Consider the following 25,305-nt stretch of genomic DNA (forward strand, 5'->3'; position numbering starts at 1 on the left):
AGATTTGCCTACTCACTCTTACAGACCGTTTAAGCCACGTTCTAGCACATTTGTCTCCCATTACAGTCATGAGAATGCCAAAGCTCTGTGAGGGAAGCCGCAGGAGGGATTGATCGGCTTTGGTTTATCTGATGCATGGGTCCCCAACTGCAGGCCTCAAGGGCTGGTGTCCTGCAGTTTTTAGATGTGTCCCTGATCCAACACAGCTGATTCAAATGGCTAAATGACCTCCTCAACATGTCCTGAAGTTCTCCAGAAGCCTGGTAATGAACTAATCATTTGATTCAGGTGTGTAGACCCAGGGTGAGATCTAAAACCTGCAGGACACCGGCCCTCGAGGCCTGGAGTTGGGGACCCCTGGTCTGATGCATGAATGACATATCATCGGTATGTTTGTGTTTCAGTGTCCTCACAGGACAAAAAGGTTTGAACAAAGCTGTTTTTTTTCCTTTCTTGAAATCATTTAGACAAGAATATTGAGATGAAATCGCTCCATTAAATATAATCACAGTGTAATTATAGCTGGAGCCAGGATACAGTGATAGGGAATCAACTAGTCTGTCCACACTATGTTAATTCTGGTTAAAGCCTGGCTTTCTGTTTCTCTTTGCTTCCAGTCTGATCTAGGGAGACAGTAGCAATGATTATACAAGGTAATCTCAGTGTTTTTAACAGTTTAAAACTACACGGTAGTGATGGCCAAATGAAGCTTTCCGAAGCACTGAAGCTTGTATTGAAAAACGGTTCATTACTCGAAGCTTTTCAACACAGTCCTCTCCGGTGACATCTGGTGGTGAAAATTTTGAAGAGCAGCTTGAATCTGCAAAATAAAACGGACTGCTCAATTATCACTGCTCACTCAAGAGTGGAGTTCTCTCTGATATTGGGCCACCGTTCCGTTGCTTTGAACATGTAATTGGTTCTGTTTTCTCGATTGGGGGGCTGAAAAAAATGTAATGCGTATTTGCGTAATACATTTTGATCAATAAACTTTCCCTATTTAAACATGCACTATGGTGTGGCCTTTCTTTGCTCATAACTCCTTGATGTTGGTAAATACAATAAGTGAGCAATATATATAATATACATATGATAATGCACAGCACATTATGGAGTATGCCCCTGCTGTGAAGTCCTGCCTCCATCTACTTGTCGTTTAATCACTGGACAGCTGGACAGGTTCATACAAAATATTAGATTAGGCCAATTGTCCTATACATATTTTTGACCTAGGGGTGGGATTGATTGTGAACTAGAAAGGGAAAATGCTTAGGAAGCTGAGTACGGCTGCATCGTCACTGATTTGTAGAATCCTTTTGATTCGATACAGGATCCGATTCAATTTGATTGGAATCTGGAAAGTTTTGCCTCAGTCAGAAATATTACAAGTCTGATCATTTAACAGTATATATCCATAATTTCGTATCTATTAAAAGAAAGCTGACACATGTGAGACTTAATTAGAGATGTAAACAGAGAGTTATGAAACCTGCAGCTGCAGAAGCCAGCGGAAAAAAGAGAGGCAAACACAGCGCGGACCCGCCGACACATCAAAATCTGACTCTGACGCGTCGGGTCCGCGCTCTGTGTTCACGTTTGTATGCAGAATCCGTAAACCTGCTCGCAGTTACTGTTTTAGCTGTATGGTGTTTGACGACATGTTGTGAGGTTTAACCTGAGATGCTGGCGTTTCAGGCATAATAACGTTAATTTACAAATCGACACAGGATTTTAATGAATCAATATCACTTTATTCAATTTAGCATGGATTGTAATCAGAAAGGCGATAATCAAAACCCACCCCTAATCAAGAACTTGCAAAGTAAAAACATGATCAATGTAAGGTAGCCCTTTTGTTATTTACATTTAAAAAGAGGATTAGTGTTACTGTGCGCTGGCTGAGTCTGTTTCTTTTCTTAGAAATAGTTTCTCCTGCCCTGGAGAAAATCCACTTGCATGGAACAGAAGAGGCTGTGGAGTGCAGGAACCACACTGCAAGCTGGTAGATATGCAGGTATTCCTGGGTCCTGCAGACTATCACCTAAAAACAGGGGTGCCCAATCCCGGTCCTCGAGAGCTACCGTCCTGCAGCTTTTAGATGCATCCCTACTCCAACACAGCTGAATCAAATGGTTTGGTTACCTCTTCAGCATGCCATCATGTTTGGCAAAGGCCTGATAACAAGCCATTCATTTGATTCAGCTGTGTTGGAGTAGGGATGCATCTAAAAGCTGCAGGATAGTAGCTCTCGAGGACTGGGATTGGGCAGCCCTGCCTAAAAACAATAAACAAAATGATTTTCTAAACTGTGTAGCAATGTCATGTACGTATAGTGTCAAATACATTTTTGTAGTCTTCATCAGCTTTAATTCACATGGAAGTGTTCCTAAAGTCATATGCTGTAATGATATTTACATTATGAAAACATGATTTTGGACATTTCAAGTTTTTCACTTCGGCAGATAAAATGAATTGAGCAAAATCAACTCAAAATATTCCCACACGCCAGAACGTCCTCTCTTCCTCGCTGGCTCCATATCTGTCAGTGGAATGATCACCTCGTCGCTCTCTGTCACCATCAACACACTCCACGAATCCCGTGGATGATTCACTTCCTTATATCTGTTTGAATCAGGTACCGAAGCAGTTACGTGCGTAATGAAGCTTCGGACGTCACTGGTCACGTGACTTTTGCCAAACGAAGCAAGCCTCGACACAGTGCTTCTGAACCAGTGTGTTGTTTTTTTCGACACACGCTCCGGAGCGTCAGCTTCAAGCGGGCCATCACTACTACACGGTAAAAACAAAGAGCATCATTTGTCAGCTCTAAGATTTTGCAAACGAGGGCATAAAAAAACTGTCAAGGCTTTGAAATTGGGTAACTTCAACCTGAGGTGAACAAAGACGTTATTTTTCACGCTCTGCTTCATTTGGCTTGGTTTTTGTTTAATAAATAATGACATGGTGTAATCGATTGATCTGAGGGTGTACTTTAGTTTTACCATGTCTGTGTTGTATCTAATGCGTGTACGCGCCCTTAATGAAAAGGAGCTTGTGATTGCAACCTTTTTAAATGATGATCACACCCAATAAATACAAGTTTAGGTTCAAAATAATTCACATGAATTAGGCAGTATTATAAGATACAGTACACTAGTTCCACTTTGTAACCTGGGTGGTTTTACACTGTTTATTTTGTGACGCAGCTGTTGGACCTACAGCACTGCTTAAATATCGCCATTACAGGCTTTGACTGTCACCCATATGCAATTTTACAGCTATGTTTAACTAAGCACTTGAGAGGAGTAAAATTAAGGGTTTCTGCAACTCCTGTTTTCTAATTTGTTAGCTCTTCACAGACATTCTCCTCTCTGCCACACCCTGCACCCACACTGATGGTCTTAACGTCCACAATTAACTTCAAGTCACCGCCCAGTCTGGCTGAAGGTACAAGACTTTCTTGATTTTAATTTAAATTAGTATAAACCTAAAAATGAAACCAATGACGAATAACACTGTTCCTTCTGTTTCAATCCAGTAGGCTCCTGGTATTCATGTGGATGTCTTTTTGACACATGCCACCCACCTAAACACTGCAAAGTAAGCACCCCACACCATGGAAATGGCACTCCACCCAAAACGGCACAAAAAATCAGATTCCAAGATTTCCAGATCCCAGTACTGATCAGGCATTTGCAGTGCACAGTGGAACACACCTAATGTCCATTGCCCCAACTGGTCTGAGCTGTTTTTGATTTCAGAAGGGGGTTTTCTGGTTGTTCTCATCCTTTAAAGCAAACATCAACTGAATATGCTTAGCTCATACTCCCAAACCCACTTCTTTGCCCTTGTAAATTGCCTGTCAGCCCTTATTCTCTCAGAAAAGTAAACAAAAGAGGCTCGTAAAGCAAAACTGTTAAGAAGACGAGAAAGAAAAAATATGGATACATCTGTCAGGCAACAAATGACATCTGCTTGATAGGAGCAGGCGTTCTTCTTTTATTTAGAAGAGCTGCCTAAGCTTCACATTGAGGAAGTCATTCTGAGCTATAACTCTATCTTTGTCTGCAGCAGCAGCAGACAAAACCCAGTGAAGAGTGCAAAGGCTAGGGTGACAGCAGGTTAGCAAACTGCCTGAGTGTCTTTAACAGGCTCTATAATGGACTGCGGTTGTCTTCAGCGAGCATCTGTTGGACCCCATGTTTTATGGCTCCGTCCTTATTGTGTCTCCAGTAAAGCCCAACGAGCAGAGAGCTGAACAGTCAAGGTAGACTTAATGTCTGCTTGGGGGTTTTTTCTCAGGGAAATACGAGTTGCAGTCATGAATCAGATCTACCGTGTCAGTGTGCCTTTATTTGTGAAATGTCCATTCATCAGTAATGTGGCTGCAGATCTTAAAGCACAGTGATTGTATAACTGTGCAAAGGTGCAGTTTTTACCCATGCTAACAATTCAATTCAATTTTATTTATACAGCGTGAAATCACAACAACTATTGCCTCATGGCGCTTTATATTGTAAGGTAAACCCTACAATAATACATACAGAGAAAAACCCAACAATCATATGACCCCCTATGAGCAAGCACTTTGGCAACAGTGGGAAGGAAAAACTCCCTTTTAACAGGAAGAAACCTCTGGCAGAACCAGGCTCAGGGAGGGGCGGGGCCATCTGCTGTGAGCGGCTGAAGTGAGAGAAGGAAGACAGGATAAAGACAGGCTGTGGAAGAGAGTCAGAGAATAATACAGGTAACAACATGTCCATGTATCAGTATGTGGTTGATCAGCCCATATGTGCATTATGACCTTTTAAACAAGTATTCTCACAAGATGAAACACATTTTTCATCAGCAGCTTGTTTTGCATATGTTGTTCTCTGTAATCACAATGATGCTGATCAAATAGCATCAAAATGCTAATCAAAAGCATCCCTAGAAAAATGAAGACTGGAGCTTTAAAAGACATAATCACTAAATATGAAGGAAAACAAATTTGGTATAAATGAACTGGTTCAACTTAGGTTCTTAGGATTTTGACATATACTGCAGCTAGCCACTGGGGAACATTCACAATATCTTGGCTTTGCCTCTGGGTAGCTGGCATGTTCACAGCCCTATCCAATCTGGCTCTAACTCTGTGACAAATGTTCTGATTAAGGGTCTCATCATTTATGGGTATGGATCGAAATATAGCAGCAATCACCAGGACGCTTCGGACTTTCTCGACTTGAAACAGGATCTTGAGATCAGCACCTTCTCTCAAAGTATGTAATCATTACTTATGCTTCTAGCATTACAGCTTACTGCTGCTATTATTCGACACTTGTGCCAAACAGTGAAACGGTACATTATATGTTCTATATGCTCTCATTAAAGTCAGATTTATTCTAGATTTACAGTTGTACAGATGTAAAATTTAAGCAGATTTTTAACCTAAAATAAGGAAATAGGAAATGTTAAAATAAAGTTTCCTGCATCTGAACAAGGCCTGACAACATAGTTTTATGGACACTCTGGTATCTTAAAACTAAATGTTCTTAAGCTGCTTTGTTAAGTCAAATGAATACAGTAAAAAAAGATAAATGATATTGATGAAACGCAGGTGTCAGAAATTATTTTAGGCAAGAACTTCAAGCTTTACACAATATAAGTAGTTACACACCTCATAAATCATACAATGTAAGACAGACTGGTCTTTAGATTGCACGGCAGAATGGAGTATACAACATTTGCCTCGTACTGTATACTGCCATGATTTACTGGGCACACTGGGATGGGGCTGTGAACTAATGGAATATCTAATGTCTCTGTGAAAGAGACTTTAATCAGTTGTGAGACCTCCAGCTTGCAACTTTACCATATAAATCTGAGATAGGCTGCACGGCAGAAGGCCCAGGCTGTGAGTTACATCCCGAGGCTCTGTGTGTTTATACTCTGTACATACAGTGTGGATTTACGTGAGAGGGGTTCCAGTAAAACTCAAGTCGCGTTGGGTATTTTTCGGTATATGCTTGTTGTACTTGTAAACAAAATCTCAGAGTACTCAAACATACACAAATCAAGATGTCATCAAACACATGATGATAATAGTACCATCTGCAGTATCATCATTTGCCAGAAAATCTCATCCCATCTGCCAGGATGTCAGCATTAATGCCGTTATGTCTTCATGCTTCCATTACTTCGTCACTGTTGTGGAGCAGCCACAGGTGTCTCACAATACCACAATTTACTGCTTGATATAAAACTGTCACAAGTGGATAATGCCCAGCCCTTGAATGCGCTTGCATCCGTGAAAGTCATGCGGTTTCACAGAGCTGTGCGCCGAACAGCTCGCAACTTTTTGTGTTGCGAACATGATGTCTCAGATCTGTCTGACCTTATTTTGCATTTTGTATGAGGCAACACGATAAAGCAGATGTGGTGTTTGGTGTTTTTTTTTAACTCTGTCTTTCAGAGTCACATGCTGTTTTTCCCCTTTTCAGAAGGATTACCACTTTCTGATACTGGACTTGTTCTTGTTTTTCCAGGTCTGATGACTACCATAAGAAAAAGGCTATTTATAGAAGTGTGTAGAAGTGTTGAACCGCTGAACATTTCTGTATTGTTTGCTAGGATGTATGGAAATATCTTTGCTAAGTTGTCTGTCATGTGTAGGCACTATACTGGTTCATCCCTTGTGCTATGTGTCTTTTTATGTTTGGATGATTCGTAGGTCAGTGTTAAGTGGCTTAACAAGCTCACACAAAAAGCACATTCCTCTAAGGTACAAGAACCTGACCAATGACCTGAGGATACTGTAAATAAAAGGCAATGAAGTTCAGGCAAAGAACTCAAGTATCACACAGTGACACGCTTTTACTTGTTCTATTTTTACCACAATAATACTAAGTAACTTCCGCAAAATCATTGCTGTTAAAATGTTGCACTGGAGATAAAACTGTAATCATTCATGTGTCATTCTGTTGAATATTGGCGCACACTGAGGTGCGCAATCATGATGCGCACGAGGGGTTTTCAGCAACCACATGAACCACTACAGATGATCCACCTGTAATTAACCTCGTGAGCCATCGTGTGGTAAAAGCAGACCGAACAGGCTCCAACAGCATGTCCTTTGCACGACTATGTTTTCAGTCTTTCTATAGCCAATGTGGTCATTTAAAATCCTGTATCCAAGTCTTCAGGTCGCCCATCTATTTATACAGAAAAAATACGAAAATTCAAATAAGATCAAGGACATCGTGGGGTATTTGTTATACATTTGTCTTTATTATCCTTTATTTATCCAGGTGAGATTTAAATCTAATTTCCAAGAAAGGCCTGGCCAATAGGGCAGCAAAAGCTAATACGACACATAATAATATAACAAGTAAAAAACAAATACTATATTGCATACAGACAAGTGAGCACAAACGTGTGAATAATACAAAATAGCAGATCATTAAAAGCCACATTAAAAACAGTCACACTGGCTAAAAGAGCTATTCTCTCGCTTTAAATATACATACAGGACAACACATACAGTACACAAACAGTAAATATAAATTTAGAGTAACGCACCTTAAAATTTCTGGTTAATCACTTAATATCTTGAATTGCGTATCTCAGAACACTATCTTACTCTGCAATTTTTCCATTTGTACGTTAGCATTTCGACATTTTAAGATAATAACACGAAATTTCAACATTTGCAACTTAAAAACTTTGGTTAATAATTTTACATTTCAAATTGCTTATTACAATTTTTTCACTCAGAAATAATTTGAAATTTCGAGATACTTAGTAGGTGAAAAATTTGACATAATTACCAAAAATTTATAAATATTTTAATTTGGCAGTTGTTCAGGCAGGGGGTGTCTGTGTGTAATGTAAGTGGCTAATCTCCAAAAGTTGATTCTGTTCATCTGGACGTAGCGTTTTGTGGGAGAAACGTTTCGTCACTCATCCAAGTGACTTCTTCGAAGAAGTCACTTACTTAGGTAAACGTTACTTACCTGGATGATTGAGCATGCATCAAGACGTAAGTGGCTAATATGAAAATTTCAAGTTACACAAGCACACACTCTAGTGGACAAAGAACAGACTTCAGTGCACAAATTCTGACTGCGATGCGCCGCCAAAACACCAGAGGAACGTGTCAGTATTTTGATATCATTGTACCCATGTGGAGAAAGTAGCCGAAGAAGAAAAAGCCCCCTCAGCTGAGGAAAATGGCCGACGTTGAGATGGAGATCTCGTCCAGGAGAATGAATAATGGCAACGAGCACGTGTAAGTTATTAAATTACAGATACTTAAAGTTTGTGGCAGTAAGTTATAGGCCTCTTTCAGGTCGAATATGAAGGGAAGTGTTATCATTGCCGGGGCTAACGGAGTAGCAAGTTCACTTTGTTGCCGGGGCATGCTCACGATAGGCTAACGTTCTTGGCTAGCTAGCTAATGTTCTTCAGCGCGGCTAGCACTAAGTTTCGGTGATAGCATGTAGAAGTGTACCTCATCCGCGTTTGTGTGTATTTGCCTCAATAAAGTGTACCTGCTAAGCCACACGCAGTGTAAGGTTTGTACTCGCTCCCAAGCAGCTATCATGTAATGTAAGTTAGCATAGCAAAAATTATTCAGTGGATGTAGCTGCTTAGCACTAACTTTGCTAAAGACGGTTAGCATGTCAGAGCTAATGAGTGAAAATCATCTTGGCGGTCTCGCTCGGAGAAAGAGGGAGCAAGTGAAGGTTACACGGGGATTTACCGAGTGTCACTCTCTCATCAACGAGCGATTCTGATCAGTGTTTCTACAGCTTCATGCTAAACTGACCACGTTATATAATCCCGGTATGCCCGATGTTAAACACCTTACGCTTACCTAAAATGGTACACTTCGGGCGATGATGGGTTAAACTCGGAAATGAATGTTGTGTAAGCTATGAACTGATTTTTAGACTAAATGTTCACAATGACTGCAAGTTACCTCGAGGAAAGAATAGCTATCTTTATGATCTTTTTATGTACATGTATTAAAATTAAAACTACTGATCACGTTGTATGATGTTTGTTACTGTAAATCGTGTTCACTTCATTATTAAAGAAATAATAATTGGATAGAGTTTCCTATTTTTCCAGATTTAAAGGGGAAAAAATAATAGTGCCACAAGAAGATTTGATGTGTAACTGAAATTTTTAGTTGATTATCATAGTGTTTTATATCCCAGACACTTAAACTTAAGCACCTGTCAGTATTTTGGACAGATGGCAGAACTCTGTGCGTCTCATTTTATGGGATGTTATCAGTTGCATTCAGGGTCAGGCATTGCTATGGTCGTGTGTTCCTACTACCAGTCCAAAAACAATATTTGACACAGTTGTGTCTATTTTTTTAGACCTTTGTTTCCTTTTGACTTCAGTCAGCCAAATAATTTAGCACTAAAGCAATTAAATATTTTTTTTTTGAAACAGGAAGCAAGATCTGGAAAGCCATGAACGAAGTGGAAATGAGGACAGCGGTGACATATCTGAAGAGGAGGAGGAGGAGGTAGGGCTTGACAATGTGAGGACCTAAATGCCATCAAGTGGTGTCATCTCTTTTAACACAAAACTCAGACTATACCAAACTGTGCTACTATAACTTGCTGTAGGATCAACTTTTACCAAAATTTAGTAACACTTTTTGTCTACATCAGTCATTCTGAATACAGTCTAGGTTGGTTAGGTGGTAAAAACTCAAAGAAAACAAGATTATATCTGTTTACACCATAACTAAGAATTACAGAGATCATCTGTCAACTAAATTGATTGTTATCCTGGTATGTTCACATCCTAGGAGGAGGCTGAAACTAATGGCGAGAAGACAGAGGAGGGGTCCAAACATCACAGCAGTAGCGGTAAACACAAGCGGAAAAAACACAAGCATCGCAGTAAGCACAAAAAGCACAAACATGCCTCTGATGAGGACAAGGACCGCAAACGCAAGCATCGTCACAAACATAGGAAACACAAACGCAAAGAGGGCTCCTCTCCCTCTGCCGCTGTCCTCTTTGGCTCCTCTACTCATAGAAAAGCTGAATCTTCTCCTTCTTCTGGAAATCCAAGTCTGGATGACAGGGCCTTGCTGGAGGATTTGGAGAAACAGAGGGCCATGATCAAAGCTGAACTTGACAGCCAGTTGATGGAGGGAAAAGTTCAGTCTGGCATGGGTTTGATCCTTCAGGGGTATAACTCTGGATCTGAAGAGGATGGAGATGCAAGGTTCAGAAATGGAGAACCACGACAAAGGGGCAGCTCAGGTAAACCTATATCACCCAGAGGAAAAAGTGGCAAATCTAGACGGGACTCAACAGAGGGCAGTAAGTCTAGCTCCAAACGCCGTAGTCGGAGTAAGTCTGCAGACAAGCTAGCCAAGGAGTCTAAGCAGGACAAGGTGACCAAAAGCACCAAGGACACAGGTGTAAAAGACAGAGGGCGAGGAAGGAGCAGGTCAAAAGACAGGAAGGGTTCACACAGCACTGATAGGTCCAAGGAGAGAAGGAAGTCCAACTCTCCTTCCAGCTTCAGGGGAGAGCAGAAAGTCGGCCGCACTGATAAACGGTCCTCTCCGCAGCGGGATGACAGACCCAACCAGGAAAGAGTGAGCCGACGGTCCAGATCGCCTGGACGAGAACGGCCAAGTCGCTCAGACGCTGACCGGGACAAACGGCCAGCCAAGTCACCATCCAAGGACACTTCTTTAGGAAAGGAAAACCGCTCCCCTCATAGACGAGGGGCTCACAGCCCTGCAAGGAAACGCAGCGCTTCCCCTCGCCATAGAGATGCCCGCTACCCTTCGGCTAGTGCCTCAGAAAGGATATCAAAACAGAGCCACTCTCCATCCAGAACTAGGTTCTCGCCCCAGAGACGCCGTAGCCGCTCACTAGAGGTCAGGAGGCGAGATGCTGAGAGACAGGAGTCACCACTGAGGTTAGTGCACACCTCTGGCTTTTCCAACGTTTCCCATAATAAGCTGATTGTGACAGATGACAGAATTGTCTTTCAGTTTCAGATGAATAAAAGTGAGTTTGCAAAAATGTAAAATATTTGAGTGTTCATTTATAAAAGCTAAAGATTTATTTATTTATTTATTTTTTTGTAAACTGGAAGATAATGATATATTTAACTTAGTTTAAATGCTGATCCAAAGTTGCGGAGAAAAAAAAGTCTTGAAGGCGCAAAAGTAAAGTTATGACAGATTTTGAAATATTATTTTTTATGTTCTTCCAGGAAGCGCTCTCGGGCAGATGTTGGACCAGGCAGAGACCGATCGCGTGATACCAGTCCGAGATCATCGTCTCGCCGCAGGATGAGTCGCTCGCCTCTAAGACGACGGTCCCCATCGCCACGCCGCCGCTCCCGCTCTTCCCCCCGCAGACGGAGCAGGTCTCCACTGAGACGGAGGTGATGGCCGCTCACTTTTCACTCAACTTGTCTACATGTGACAGAAGACATTATCCCAAGTCACAACAAAGCAGTTCTCAAAAGTCGCTGGAGAACTCTTGTGTTTCTCTAATTAGTTTTTGGTGGTCCAACAGTTGTTTAGATATGAATTCTGTTTATATCCCTGTCTGCTAGTACCTTTCCCCCCTCTTTTCTTTTTGAAGTAAATAATGATTCCTGTCATCACGTCTGTGCCTCACAGGTCTGGGGAGAGAGACCGATATGGTCGACTCCGACAGTATCGACGCTCAATGTCCCGCGATCGGGAAAGAAGACGACGCAACAGAGATGAAGACAAGTTCAAGGGAAGTCTCTCAGAAGGCATGAAAGTCGATCAGGAGTCCTCAGAGGAAGAAGTGTAAGTAAAAGTGATATAAAAACTAAGATCCGATCGGGTTCGCCATACAGAGTTCAAATTTGCTGTGAAACGGTGTGGTACGTCTCTGCAGCCATTCATATCAACTGCTTTTGGTGAATTAATGCTGGCACTAATGAATCAAAACAAAGTTGAGTCCTTAGCATTTGTAGATATTGATTAGAAATAAGACAATTTTTACCATCTCGTCTTTGAGGACGTCCATGATCTGTAGCTGATATCATATCCTGTTTCACATTAATGCATCAGGGCACGATTTGTTGCTTAGTCGTTAACAGGAAAGTGTTTCCTTTGTAATTTTAATTTCTGGCATGTTTTTGCAGTTTGGAGGATTTTGATGGTGAGGAGATAGATGAAGAAGCTCTCATTGAGCAGCGCCGCCAACAGCGCATGGCCATCGTCCAGGTCTGTTTATACCCACGCTAATTCATGTCTGGAATTTTTGTAACTTCTATAAGTGGATTTGATGAGTGACCTTCTTACATCAGCTGTTCTTTCCACTTTACAGAAGTACAAAATCGTGAACGAGGACACCAATCAGACGTCAGAGCCCAGCAGCCCCCAGAGCAGCACGCGTAGCCGTTCGCCCTCACCCGATGACATCTTGGAGCGAGTAGCCGCAGACGTGAAGGAGTACGAGCGCGAGAACGTTAACACCTTCGAGGCCAGCATCAAAGCCAAGCACAACCTCATCGCCCAGGAGAAAGATGGTAATGTTCCAATCAGAATGATGACTGTTAGCATACAAGGCCAACTGAATGAACCACACTGTCAGCTGTGAGCATCCTGGTTGGCTGCAAATTCAGGGGATCTCTTTAAAATAGTCTAATGGATTATAGGAGGATGCAGATATGTTCTTTTCCTTCTCCTTGTTAGCATGGAGAAGGACTTGAATCTCTTAAAGACTCTTGTATGTTACCCTATTACCTGCTTGTCACAATAAGAGCAAGCAGAAGCCTTTGAGAGTTTTTTTTTTTTTAATTGTTATTAGTATTTTATTTATGTTTTTTAGCTGAAATGTTATTTCCAGAACTACTGCAGAGGTTGAAATCTACTTTTTCGCACCTGACACTGGCAGGTGTTTTGGCTGATCTGAGCATAAGTGGACAGCTTAAGCACAGAAGTGAATGCATTCAGGACACAGTAATGTCTGATTGCTTGAACTGCAGGAGGTCTGGGTGTGTTAGAGCCACTTGTTTTTAGCAGCGTGTTCTTTGATGTGTCCTTGGCCATACTACATCACTGCATACTGACCTGACATCCTACAAAGTATACTCTCTTCCTTTATGTGCTCCTGAATTTTATTATAAAGTTAAACAGGCAGAATGAATGAATTAAAAGTGGGAGACCCCATCTGTATTGTTTTGATTCTGCCATAGCTAACATATGAAATGCATTGCATTTCCCACCAGTTTAAATCAACGCATTTGGTCTTTGCGACTGTTTGTTTTTTGTTTTGCATATGAAGCGGAAGAATCCAAATTTAAATACCAGTGACCGCTGAAAACACATAACAAACACAGAGCTCGTTTAAAATGGTCAGTTTTAGGCCAAATACAAACGTGCCTTCATGTGTTATCTTAGCAAAAAGGAGACAGCTTGACCCAGGTAACGACAGACTGTTCTGCGCTGTCCTTCCTTTACTTCCACCTAGGGCTGGGCGATATGACCCAAAATTCATATCTCGATATTTTTTAGCTGGATGGCGATATAAGATATATATCTCGATTTTTTTTTTTTTTTTTTAAGCCATAAGTTAAGAACAAAAAGAGAGTTCTTAGTCACACTGTGTCCCAGATGTCACACGGGCACTTTTATTTACATACAGCGTAGATATTACTCAAAAATAAATTATCAGCATATATTAAATAATCATGGTCCATAAATAAAAGAAAACAATGTTGTTTTTGTGCATAACAAAAAGCTCACAATTGTGCAGTCAAAATGTAAACTAATAGACGCTGAGCATAATAACAAAGAGACAGATTTCACAGCTGCACCACGTCTCTGAACAGGTGCCATTTGTGGTCCTTATACACACACACAGTACGTATCACTCCGCGAGGCTCCTCCTCTGTAGCCGTAATTCTCCGACAATCCATCAAGCGGTGCAGCTCCGTAGCTTAGCAAAGTCATATTAAAACATTTTTTGACAGATTGCTGAGCGCTGTGTACCACATAAAATCGGTTCGCGGTCAGTAAGCACAACCAGAATTCATACATAAGGCGCACTGTCGATTTTTGAGAAAAGGAAAGGATTTTAGGCCGTGCAGCACCTCCGGGCTGCACGTCGTTAGCGCGGTTAGCTCGCTAACACGTTGACGCCATCCAGCCCCACGCACGGTAACTCGCTAACGGAGATTTTCCGCTTTCATCTTGTCATTGCCTGCAGGTGAAGCTATGGGGGAGTTGTGTTCAGTGCAGGAGAGGCGAGGCTGAGTAACGTTGCGTAGAGACAAAAGTGGACGAAAGAGAGGCAAACCTGCGGCTCCACAAGTATAATTATAACGTAACATAGACTATATCGATATAAAGGATATTGTCACATCTTATATCTCGTATGAAAATATATCGATATTTTTTAAAAACTCGATATATCGCCCAGCCCTACTTCCACCCCTCACTTAAGCCTTTGAAATTTTTCTGAAAAGAGATTTGAGTCGCTGCCTGTGCCCACTTGATCACTGAAGAGCACAGTCTTCTGTGAGCATGGCGGAGAGATGAAACCTAACAGTTAAAAGCTCCTTCTGTCAGAGATGGCAATCTTTTGGACAGCCTGTTCCCAGTTTTCTGGCTGTGATTTTTGTTGAAAGCAAAATGGCACTTTTCAGTTTTTGTTTTTTTTTTCTTTCTTTCTTTTGGTTTTGTCACGGTCCCTTCAGCAGAAATGAATCAAATCAAGTTTATAAACGTGAAATGTGATTAAAAAGCGTTTTTACATTACTTGAAATTGGAGCTAGGACGCTGCATTAATATTGCTTCCCTGCAGTTTGGAACAATTTGGTATTTTCATTTTAACACAGGGGCATGTTAAAAAACGTCCAGTACAGGAAGTACACATGTCTAAAAGGGTATTTGGTGGCTCGTTTGTGTGAGAAATGCAGCGTTTTGTGATGCAGGGATTTTAATTTTGTTTCTTTCTGTCATGTGTTCATTCAGTTGCTGGCTTGTAATCCAAAGCCTGGTGTCTCTGCCACCTGCAGCATGTTTTGATCTCTGCAGAGTATGTGAATCAAACACAAGTTCCAGATATACTGTTTTTTACAACATGCTGAATGAGCAGAAACTCATCTTTTGCTGGTATAATTTGTTGTTGTTGTTGTTGTGTGTCTCAGGATCTAACCCGAAGAAGCCTTCAGCTCCAGACATGTTTACCGAGTCAGATGACATGTTTGCTGCAGACTTTGACGTAAGTATTTAAATACTGAGCTCAGTAGGGCATCTTAAAATCTTCACTTATTTTTAATTTGTGTCTTTGTGTCGTTCTTCAGAAGAGTGTAAATTATTGAGGCACACCAGTGAATTACTGACCTCTGTTTTTTTTCATGCTGTTTCTGCAGAGTGCCAGGATGAGAGCAGCAGGTGTAGGAAAGGACTTCAAGGAGAACCCCAACCTCAGGGACAACTGGACTGATGCTGAGGGTTACTACCGTAAGTGTTTCCTTTCTGTTAACTGTAGGTTAAGGTGACATTTTATGCTTGTTTAATGTCACCAGGAATGAAGGTTGTAGCCTGTTTGCGTTCGTCGCACATCAAAGTTTGTTTTTAAGTGCAACGAGAGACTTCGTCTCAGTCATTTTACACATTTGTAAATTGTGTTGTTGTTTAGGAGTGAACATCGGGGAGACGCTGGACAAACGTTACGACGTGTATGGCTACACTGGACAAGGTGTGTTCAGCAATGTGATCAGAGCCAGAGACACTGCCAGAGCCGGCCAGGAGGTGGCAATCAAGATCATCCGAAACAACGAGCTCATGTGAGTCTTCCCATGAATGCCAGCATTTCATATGTGAAAGTTATTGATCTGTTTAAATACCGTAATGGCTTCACTCCTGACAAGATGTATGTTTGAACAGGCACAAGACCGGATTAAAAGAGCTGGAATTCCTCAAGAAGCTGAATGACGCTGATCCCGATGACAAGTTCCACTGCCTGCGCCTTTTCAGGCACTTTTACCACAAGCAGCATCTTTGTTTGGTGTTTGAGCCTCTAAGGTACTCAGAGAGAGGACATCACATTCATTTTCATCATATTTTGAAAGGTGTGCTTTTCATCAATTACCTCAGCATAATTCATGAGTTTGTAAATTTTTCATTTGTAGCATGAATTTGCGAGAGGTGCTGAAGAAGTACGGTAAAGATGTTGGGCTTCACATCAAAGCTGTGCGTTCCTACAGCCAGCAGCTCTTCTTGGCTCTCAAGCTGCTCAAACGATGCAACATCCTCCACGCCGACATCAAGCCAGATAATATCCTGGTATGACTCAAATGCTCAGTCATCTTAAATCGGCTCACAGAATGACCAAAGTAGTTGTGCCACGTGTGATTTCTATTCATGTCTTTAAAAGGTGAATGAGTCAAAGACCATCCTGAAGCTGTGTGACTTTGGTTCGGCGTCACATGTTGCTGACAATGACATCACACCATATCTGGTCAGCAGATTTTACAGGGCTCCAGAAATTAGTAAGTACCACTATTTATTCTTTTCTTTAAATATTCACCATTAATCAGCTCGTTTTAAATTTGAAGTTTGCTCATAATTTCTTCCTCAGTCATAGGAAAGCCGTACGACTATGGCATCGACATGTGGTCCGTCGGCTGCACTCTGTACGAGCTTTACACAGGCAAAATCCTGCTTCCTGGATCTTCCAACAATCACATGCTCAAGCTGGCTATGGACCTCAAGGGCAAGATGCCCAACAAGGTGAAATTGCATCATATAATTTCAGTTCCTTTAGTGATTGTTTCCCCTTTTCTAGATGAAGGGAGATGTGTTGCTCTACTGTGCACTGTTCAAGAAGACTGATGCAATGTTTTGGATTCTTTCCACAGATGATCCGTAAAGGATTGTTCAAAGACCAGCACTTCGATCAGAATTTGAACTTCTTGTACATTGAAGTAGACAAAGTGACTGAAAGGGTAAGGTGTTCTTTCTTGCCTCTAAACCATTCTTTTTCTTTTTTTTTTTACATGTCCCTCTATTTTAATAGCAGTTTTAAAAGTTTTATATTTTTGTTGCTCAACGCCTTTAGGAGAAGGTGACAGTGATGAGCACCATCAACCCCACCAAAGACCTGCTGGCAGACATGATAGGAGGCCAGCGGCTGCCTGAGGACCAGAGGAAGAAGGTAATGCAGCTGAAGGACCTGCTGGATGGAACGCTGATGCTGGACCCAGCCAAGCGCATCAGTATCAACCAGGCTCTGCAGCACCCCTTTATCCAGGAGAAGATCTGAAACGCTGAACACCATACACTCCCAGAGCAACACAGACAGAGCCAACCACTAAACCTGCTCTGACGGGAACTCTGCAGTGAGGCAGACAACTCACAGACTGTTCAGAATGTCATGGATTTTTTTTTTTTTTCGTCCTCAGCTTCATTTTGTTTATGGATGCATAATTGTGTTTTATTGTAAATAGATCATTGAAATGGTAGCCATTCTTGAAAACATAGGTTTGTTTTTTTTTCTTCAATTGTCACTGTAAACTTTTCCCTGATATCCAATGAGTTACAGTTTCTTTTTTTAATTTAACTGGCATCGGAGAAACAGATGTTTAAAAGAAAAATATGATTCCTGTAAATACTGTGTATGTCTATTGCATTAACAATCTCGAGCAGCAGACAGTTGAATTTTGTCGTAGTTGCAGACGTCCTAACATAAACACACCTTTCCTCTTTTATAACCACATTGCTCATTGTGGGGCGATGCATGCTTTTGAATGTGCACCCTTTGTGCTATAGATTTGCGTGGTGCAGGCCTGTAAAAATGCTCTGTATGTGCATCAGTGTCCCACATGTGACGACGACAACCTCCCCGCTCCACCACTAACCAGTCCTCGGGTCTCGAGGTCTGAGCTGAAGGAATAGATGCATATTATGGACTCCTTACAAAAAGTTTTTGTTTTGTTTTTTTCTTAATTTTTAAAGCAGGTAGTCATTGTTTTCTGTTGCCGGTCGATTCCATTTTTAACCTTCCTCTCCCTCCAGCACTCTGGCTAGGTCGTGGCTCTTAAGGCTCTCACATTCAAGTGCCTCCTGTACGAGCCTAGTGTGTTAAAACACCAAACAATGCTGGCCGATTGAAGCCAACCCCACCTCTCTTCCACTGTTGTATATAGTCCATAGTTACTGTCATTTCATGTATGATTTGTTTTGTTTCAAGTAAGTGGTTAAAAAAAAAAAAATCTTGTGATTTCAATAAAGAATAGTTGTGGAAACGCTGCTGAAAGAGCACCTTCAGTATAAGAAGTTTTTAGTAATAAAATGTTTCCTATTGTATACCAAACACCCTTTCTTCATTTGAATGTGATGTAGCACTGTTCAGCTTGTTTATCCATAATTTTAATGGCTTTTCTGGTGTAGAGATGCATGAACAGAATTGAGAATGGAGAGGGGGGGGGTGTCTTACTTCACAGGATCCTCCGTCTCCGCTAAGTGAACTCTTAAGGATGCAAAGGGGGTGTTGGAAAAGGTGGCAAGCTTCCTTTTTTTTTTTTTTTTTTTGAGAGGGAAGGAAAAAATTGTTGAGACAGCCGCAGCCTCTGAGCATCAAAAGTAAAAGCGCTCCATCTTGTATCCCATTGGAACAATTTAAAGGTCTCTTGCTCTCCCTCTCCGCAGTCTAACCGTAGCCTTCGTTCTCGTTGTATGATTGCACTTGTGTCGAGCTCCTTAAAAGCATAATGGGAGTCTCGCTTAGAAAAGACTCCGATTTTTTTTTTCTCGCTCTGGAAAGTCAGGCAGGGAGAGAGGGGGGGGGTGGAAGTGATGCAAGATCTCACTGTGCTCACACTAAAAGGACTTCTGATTGGAGCTGATGGGCTGTCAGCTTTAAGGGGCCTGTAAATAGACGTGGGCTATAGACCTGCTGGCTTTAATCTCAACATAGATGAGGACGTGACTGCTTTTAATGTGAATATGTAACCAAACATGTAATTTATATCCATCAACTTCATGAGCTCCAACCTTACAGTGTAGTCTCTGTTGATGATCAAACGAGGGCATCAGGAACACTCGCGCTTCTCTGAATGAATTTACTCATGTTGGAACATTGTGTTTACTTTTAATGGCAGAATATTTCCACACAGTAGTCTGAAGTAGCATCAGACTATTTTATTTTGTATCTTGCAGTCTTTTTCTTCTTTTTTTTAAATAAACTTGCACAATATTGTTCCTTTTAGTGACTTTGATTTATAGTAAATTGAGGTGGATGTGTGCAGAGTTGCTGAAGTAGCTCGGTTTCTTATCTTGGGTTTGTGTCTTTATGAAAACAGGCACAGAGTTCAAAGCAATATGTTTCATATAATATCAAAACCGCAGTATAAAGAAGGGAAGACACTTAAAATATAATTTCCATTTTTATTAAAACCATACAAACATTTGTAGTCAGTTATAAAAGAGCAAAGTGGCTCTTCTGGCGGAGGGGCAGCGCTGGGCACTTGAAGCTCCGCTCTGAGCCAGATCTGCCTGGCCTCTGCCCAGGGCCTGGGAATCCCTGCTATCAAAGTCAGTTCTGTATTGGCCCAGGATATCCCCTGCCCTAGTTCCTCTGCTAAAACTACAGCATGAGTAATGTATTTACAATATATATATATATATAAAAGCACAATAAATGTGAAAACAACAACGGGAAAAAAAAAGAAAAGTAGAATGCATTTCGCAAATCTCAACTTTTCTGATATCCAGACTTTTCTTATATAAATGTTCTGTGATTTTTCTCTTTTTTTCAGACCCCACAAGACACTTTACATGTTTACTTTTTATTCTTTTCATAATTCACAATGGAAGATTGGCAGTGATCTCTTTCTTTTCTGACAGGCAGATACATATAAGGCACATACCTCTGAAATTTCCTTCTTTCAAAGGGAAATGATTTCTACTTCTTTGAAAAAATGAAGAAGAAAAAAAAAACACACAACAAAACCAAAGAAAGTAAACACCATCAATGCACAGCTACAAAAATGACCAAAAAAGTACCAAAAAACAATAAAACAGTTTGTACCTCACCGCTTTGATGCAGAGTAAAAGGTAAACTACTCGATATTCTGTGTGCAGTCACACAAGACTGCAAGGCAATACTAACACTGTTGACAAAGTCACTGCAATACTTAATGGCAGTACACATTCTGAATTTAAGAGCTTTGGAGAGAACGATACGCATGATTTCCTATAAAACAAAACACGTCACTGTACAGCACTTTTCATTGGGAGCGGAAAACGCTGTGTGCTGTGGACCGCCATCAGTTATTAAGACAATTCAAAACCATAGAAAGTACTCAAATCAATCCATGTAAGCATCTTTCGTTTTTTGTTATTTCTTTTGTTTTTCTTTAAAAAAAAGCACCAAATCAAGGAGAGAAAGTCCATTTACACATCAGCTTCGAACAACCGTGCAATCCAACGTCAACAAAACAAACAGAATATAAAAACAGTTATATACACTTGTGAGTACCTTACCAGACTAACAAAATCAAGCCATTTAGATATTAAGTAGACAACAATCTACGGCGCCTTGAAGACTCGGATGTGTGGTCCGCGTTTTGGACTCGATACCGTGTCGAGGAAAAACACCACTTGGCAAAACTTGGTAGAAGCACTGAAACATTTACAGCTTCGCAAAAGGAACGTACAAACAAAAACGTAACAACAAATGTAAATATACCACTTGTTAAAACCTATGATATATAAAGTTGCTTTCGGGGCCTGTTGAATTCATGACCCGTGTCTCACTTCCTATGATGACAATGGATTCATCTGCTTTGTACCAGTGGGAGCGGTGCACGACTGATACGTGGGCACGTGGGCTAGTCTATGCACTCGTATAGACAGTGTTAAATGTTTCACTTGAGTACATGCATTTATTTTATTTATTTTTTTACCGACAGGGCGTACAGCAAAAACAGTAACAATACACAGAATACTGATTCAAGGGCGTGAGCTTTTGCTCACCATCACGTAGTTTTACAAAGAGAAGGGCTTCCAAAAATAGCCTTCATTCCAGAAAAGGAATATAACTATTTATTTATACACAATTTTTGACACATCCCGTTTCTTTGTAGGATGACATTTTTACAAAATAAAAAAGCAAGGGCTTGGCAACTGCCTGTTTCAGAACACTTCTAAGTACATAAAGTTCTCATAATTACCGCTTTTAACTTTGTCTTCACATACACCAGAGTTTTTCCTCTTCCTTTTCCTTTATTTTTCTACGGGAGGAGAAAGCAGAGAGCAGCTACTGTATTATAGCCAAGAACTTGCTCTCCTCAGCAAGGGTGGTGAGGAGAGAGCTCATATCTCCGATGGCCATGTTGTTTAGGCCAGGGACCACACTGTGGAAGGCAGCAGATGCCCGAGGGGTGGTGAGGCGTGAGGAGGTCCTGGACAGACCCTGGAAGACGGAGGGACTCAACGCTCCTGAGACCAAGCTGCCCTGGTCATAGCCATCCTCCAGCATGGCACCGAAGTCCAGACTTACCCCTTCATCTAATACACCGGGAACACTACCGTCCACTGTGCTGGTCACCTGATCTGCACCAGGGGAGAGAAGAGCAACCGAAACCCCGTTGCCGCTTCCACCACCTTGTCCCTCAGATGCAGCTATGGAGTCCAACAAGCACTGATCTTCCAGAACATGGAATGTGGAGGTCTTATGATCTGCTGGTTCGTAAGAGGGGCAGTCAACAAAGCCCTGCTCTAAGTATCCATGATCCTGGGACTCCAGCTTCAGCCCAGAAACTTGATTCGCAAGGGAGCAGCTCTCGCCACTCCTCTGCAGTTGTGCTTGTTGAGTGACGCAAGATTCGTTTTCATTGGTGCTCCCGGGACTGAGGTATTGCTGGGTTCTGCCCAAGTTCCTGTTGATTGGTGGATGAGGAACATGTACCGGGCGATTGTGATGAAGAGCAGACCCCTGGGAGAGGCTGGGGAGGTAATCCATGGAGGCTCTGCTAAGGATTAGGTTGTTTCCTACCTGGCAAGAGCTGCTGTTGTGCTTCTGATGGAAGTGGCTCTGTTTTTGAAATCCGTTGGAGGCCTGCTCTCTGAAGCCCTGGGGAAAAGGTCCATTGCTGATCTGTGTAAAATTAGACCTATTAAAGTTGTTTGTAGAGTTTTGACCAGTACCTCTCATTTCCAAGCAGGAGTTAGGTGATGTCTCTAGCTTCACTCCAGGGTTTACGCAGCAAGCACTTTGAGACTGATTAGCTTGGGCGCAACTGTTCTGGAAATCAACGGGTACTTGCTGCTGAATAACCATGTTTCCAAACCTGCCAAAAGGTGCAGACACAGGCCCGTGTTCTGTGCTAGGCCACCTTCTACACTGCGAATGGTGGTTTTGATCCCTTGGAGGACACTTGTCAGCACTCCCAGAGCTCACTTCATTCCATTGGATGGGAAGTTTACTGGGGCTCTTCCTCTCTCGTAACTGTTGCTGCTGCTGCTGAAGACTATGGGACCCAGGGAAGGCCGTATTTGACCCCGGAGTTTGGATCTGGTCTATCTCCTCCATAGATAGGTGGGAGGTGTCCCTTTGGCTAGAAGCTATTTGGTCCTCATTGTGCATGTGGGAGCCATTGTCCAACTGAACTTGGGAATGGAGATACTGCACCAGATCATCTGGTAATATATCCTCATCCCCAAGCAACAGCTCAGCCTCCCCATTGTCCTCCATTGCCAGAGCTTCTAAGGCCGCTTGTTCCGCAATGCTAGGGGTGTATGGTGAGTGCTGCAGGCCTCTGTGCAGGTTGCCTTCTGAGCACGTGTAGTTCTGTAGGTTCAAATTTCGAGACTCAGGCGTACAGTGCAGAGCAAGAGGCGGAAGAGGGTGGAGGTTATTAAGGCTGCTGAAGCGCTGCACCGGAGGGAAACTACAAGTTTCAGGAGCCTGCGTCCGCACTGGGTCGCTAGCCCTCCGGTTTCCACTCAGTGGTCCCTCACCAGGGTAGAAGACCCTCCTCCTATTACCTGCATGTCCCGTGTAGCCATTGCTGTACCCACTGGTGGCGTCACTGCAGCGAGGTGGCCTGACTAGAGGTGGCAAACAGTGGTTGCTACCACCCTCATCCATCATGGCCATGCGGGTCTTCAAGCTCATGCGCTCCATGTTGGGTAGAGGCGTAGGAGGCGGGCCACCTGTTGCTGCTGCATACTTGGCTTTAAGGTGATAGTGCTGGGCTGGGGTTAAATTGAGCATCCCTCGTGATCCCCCTCCTCCTCCCCCAATGCCTACTACTCCCCCACCTCCACAGCCCCCAACTGAGAACACCCCTCCACCCCCTCCTCCCACCCCACCTCCATACTGGCTAGCTTCACTGGACCGACGGGAGGCATCGGTGGAGATGGGGTCGTAAGAGTCGGTGGAACTGAGGTTGTGGTGGCGGCGGTGGTGGGCGGCTGCTGCCGTGCCCTCGCTCTGGGAAGCCTGGCTAGAGCGACGGCTGGAGAAGCAGGGGGAGATGCCGGAGGAGCGCCGGCTGCTGCTCAGGTAGGCTGAACTGGTGGCGCTGCCGCTGCTGTCACGCCGGTCTCTGAGCAAGTTGAGCACTGTTAGCTCTGTGCTGCCCAGCTCAGCATGAGCAGGTGGCTGAGGGGCAGACACCCCCCACTGCCTGCCCAGACAGGTTCCTGGGGAGACACGCAGACAAAGAGATGGGAATGAGAAAAGTTTGGACACGATAAAGAGAAACGAGGGGAGGGGGGGGAAAAGTGTGGTGAAAACGGGATATTAGTCAAAGATGATGAGAAGAAGCCAAATAAGTTAAGTGTAAGTGTGGAGAGATCTTTCAAACAGATGTTACCACAGACAACTGGCAGCAGTTGGGCCATGAAACATCACATTACATGCTATTCTCTCCGATATGATTTACAGCTTGATATGGTCTTGATACCATTTTCCAGCAGAACAGTAAATTTTAAGCATTTGTTTTGCCTGAATCCTTCAGCCAGAAGATGAAATTCAGGATAATTTATCTCTGTGATTTGTGTGCACGGTCATGGTGAGGTGTGAATTCTGTTTACAGGTGCTTTTTAACTACCATGTCTTTAAACCATTCCATTATAAGAGGGGTTTTTTAATCTTCACAATCCCATTTGAGCTTCAAATAAAATGGACAAAATGACATTTAAAAATGTAAAAGTTTCCCTTACCCTTCCCCAACATGTTGGGTACTGCAGAAGCTTTGGGGGGCGGTGTAGGGGACAGGGGCCCCAGCCTGGGCAGCGCTCCATTCACCTGCTTCAGCCTCTCCATCTTGATGTGCTCCATCCATCGCAGAGGGCGGCCGATACTTCGCCTCGCCTGGAGGGTCAGCATGGCCGCGGTAGCTGTGGAGACAGTGGAGTCCATGATGGGGGCTGGCTCACCCTCACACTCCTCCTCTACTTCCTCTTCGTTTTCCTCTTTCTCTTCGTCCTCCTCCAGCCCCTCCCCTGGCGAGCGTCCGGCGCTCACAGCAAGCTGGACTCCACTGCTGGGATAGGTGCTGATGGGGGACTGGTCACTGCTGCATGTAGACTGACCGCCAGGGCTTGGCTGAGACGTCTGATGCACGCCAGGAAAGAAAGAGAAGAATAAGAATAGGAGAAGAGAAGTGAGAAAAAAAATCAATATATTAGTTAAATAGTTAGAAACAATGACTCCAGGTTACACAGGTGAAGATATAAAGCGTTACAAATGATAACAAATGAGCATGCACTCTAAAATGTTGGACAATGATCATTATTCATGAAAACGAACCATTATGAAACACAACTGTAGTCGTGTGTGTGTGTAATGATTGTGTGAAAGTTACTTTTAATCTTTTGGGGAAAAAAACCTTTAGTTTATTTAAGTCTATAGAAAGTTGGACCTTAAGTCATACAACCTAAAAACTTTCAGTGTATAAAATCTCCACTGTCTATAGTACTGTGCAAAAGTCTTGTATATTTGTATAAAAAAGCATTTTTGCCCCCAACAAGTTGATTCCTAAAGAGCTATTAGGCAAAAACTTATATCAGCATATCTCAGCATGGTGTGCAGGATAAAAGAAAATGTGCCAGTTCTAAAAAAACAGTACAAGAAAGTATACAGAAAAGTACCATCAGATTTTCTTTGACCACGCAATAACATCTGGAAAGCATCTGCTTGGTAACTGTTTCATTGTTCCGCATGCCAGTGACTGAAAAACACACTGCCAATGCAGCATGTTGTAAGTGAATGGGACAAAAGGAAACCAACATTCAAAGACGAGCCTTGAATGCTCTTCAAAAAGTCTGGA

At 42.5% G+C, this 25,305-nt stretch overlaps 2 protein-coding genes across 3 annotated transcripts in view; one reads left to right on the plus strand and one right to left on the minus strand.

Annotated features, from left to right (window-relative positions):
• Positions 1-8,210: 8,210 nt before the first annotated feature.
• prpf4bb (pre-mRNA processing factor 4Bb) lies at positions 8,211-18,216 on the plus strand. Of its 2 annotated transcripts, none has more exons than XM_085362106.1 (16): positions 8,211-8,269; positions 9,448-9,538; positions 9,812-10,944; positions 11,245-11,418; positions 11,660-11,815; positions 12,157-12,238; positions 12,342-12,543; positions 15,169-15,242; positions 15,394-15,484; positions 15,663-15,810; positions 15,911-16,048; positions 16,156-16,309; positions 16,401-16,515; positions 16,605-16,756; positions 16,885-16,971; positions 17,085-18,216. In XM_085362106.1, the coding sequence occupies exons 1-16, from the start codon at positions 8,211-8,213 to the stop codon at positions 17,286-17,288; spliced, it is 3,060 nt and encodes a 1,019-aa protein (XP_085218232.1). In that variant the 3' UTR covers positions 17,289-18,216. The 2 variants fall into 2 exon arrangements, with proteins under 2 accessions (XP_085218232.1, XP_085218233.1); XM_085362107.1 differs by having other exon boundaries at positions 9,448-9,523.
• A 3,068-nt stretch (positions 18,217-21,284) lies between these two features.
• Positions 21,285-25,305, minus strand: part of gli3 (GLI family zinc finger 3) — a 99,058-nt gene continuing 95,037 nt past the window's right edge. The window contains exons 14-15 of the mRNA XM_085362108.1: positions 24,197-24,590; positions 21,285-23,674 (exon numbers count right to left, since the gene is read on the minus strand). Of these exons, the coding sequence (XP_085218234.1) occupies positions 21,285-23,674; positions 24,197-24,590 (2,784 nt within the window). The remainder of the gene's footprint in view (positions 23,675-24,196; positions 24,591-25,305) is intronic.

This window comes from Diplotaxodon limnothrissa, linkage group LG9 (genome assembly GCF_057381915.1).
Source record: "Diplotaxodon limnothrissa isolate DT_005_m linkage group LG9, D_limnothrissa_male_GT1.1, whole genome shotgun sequence".
Classification (NCBI taxonomy): Eukaryota; Metazoa; Chordata; class Actinopteri; order Cichliformes; family Cichlidae; genus Diplotaxodon; species Diplotaxodon limnothrissa.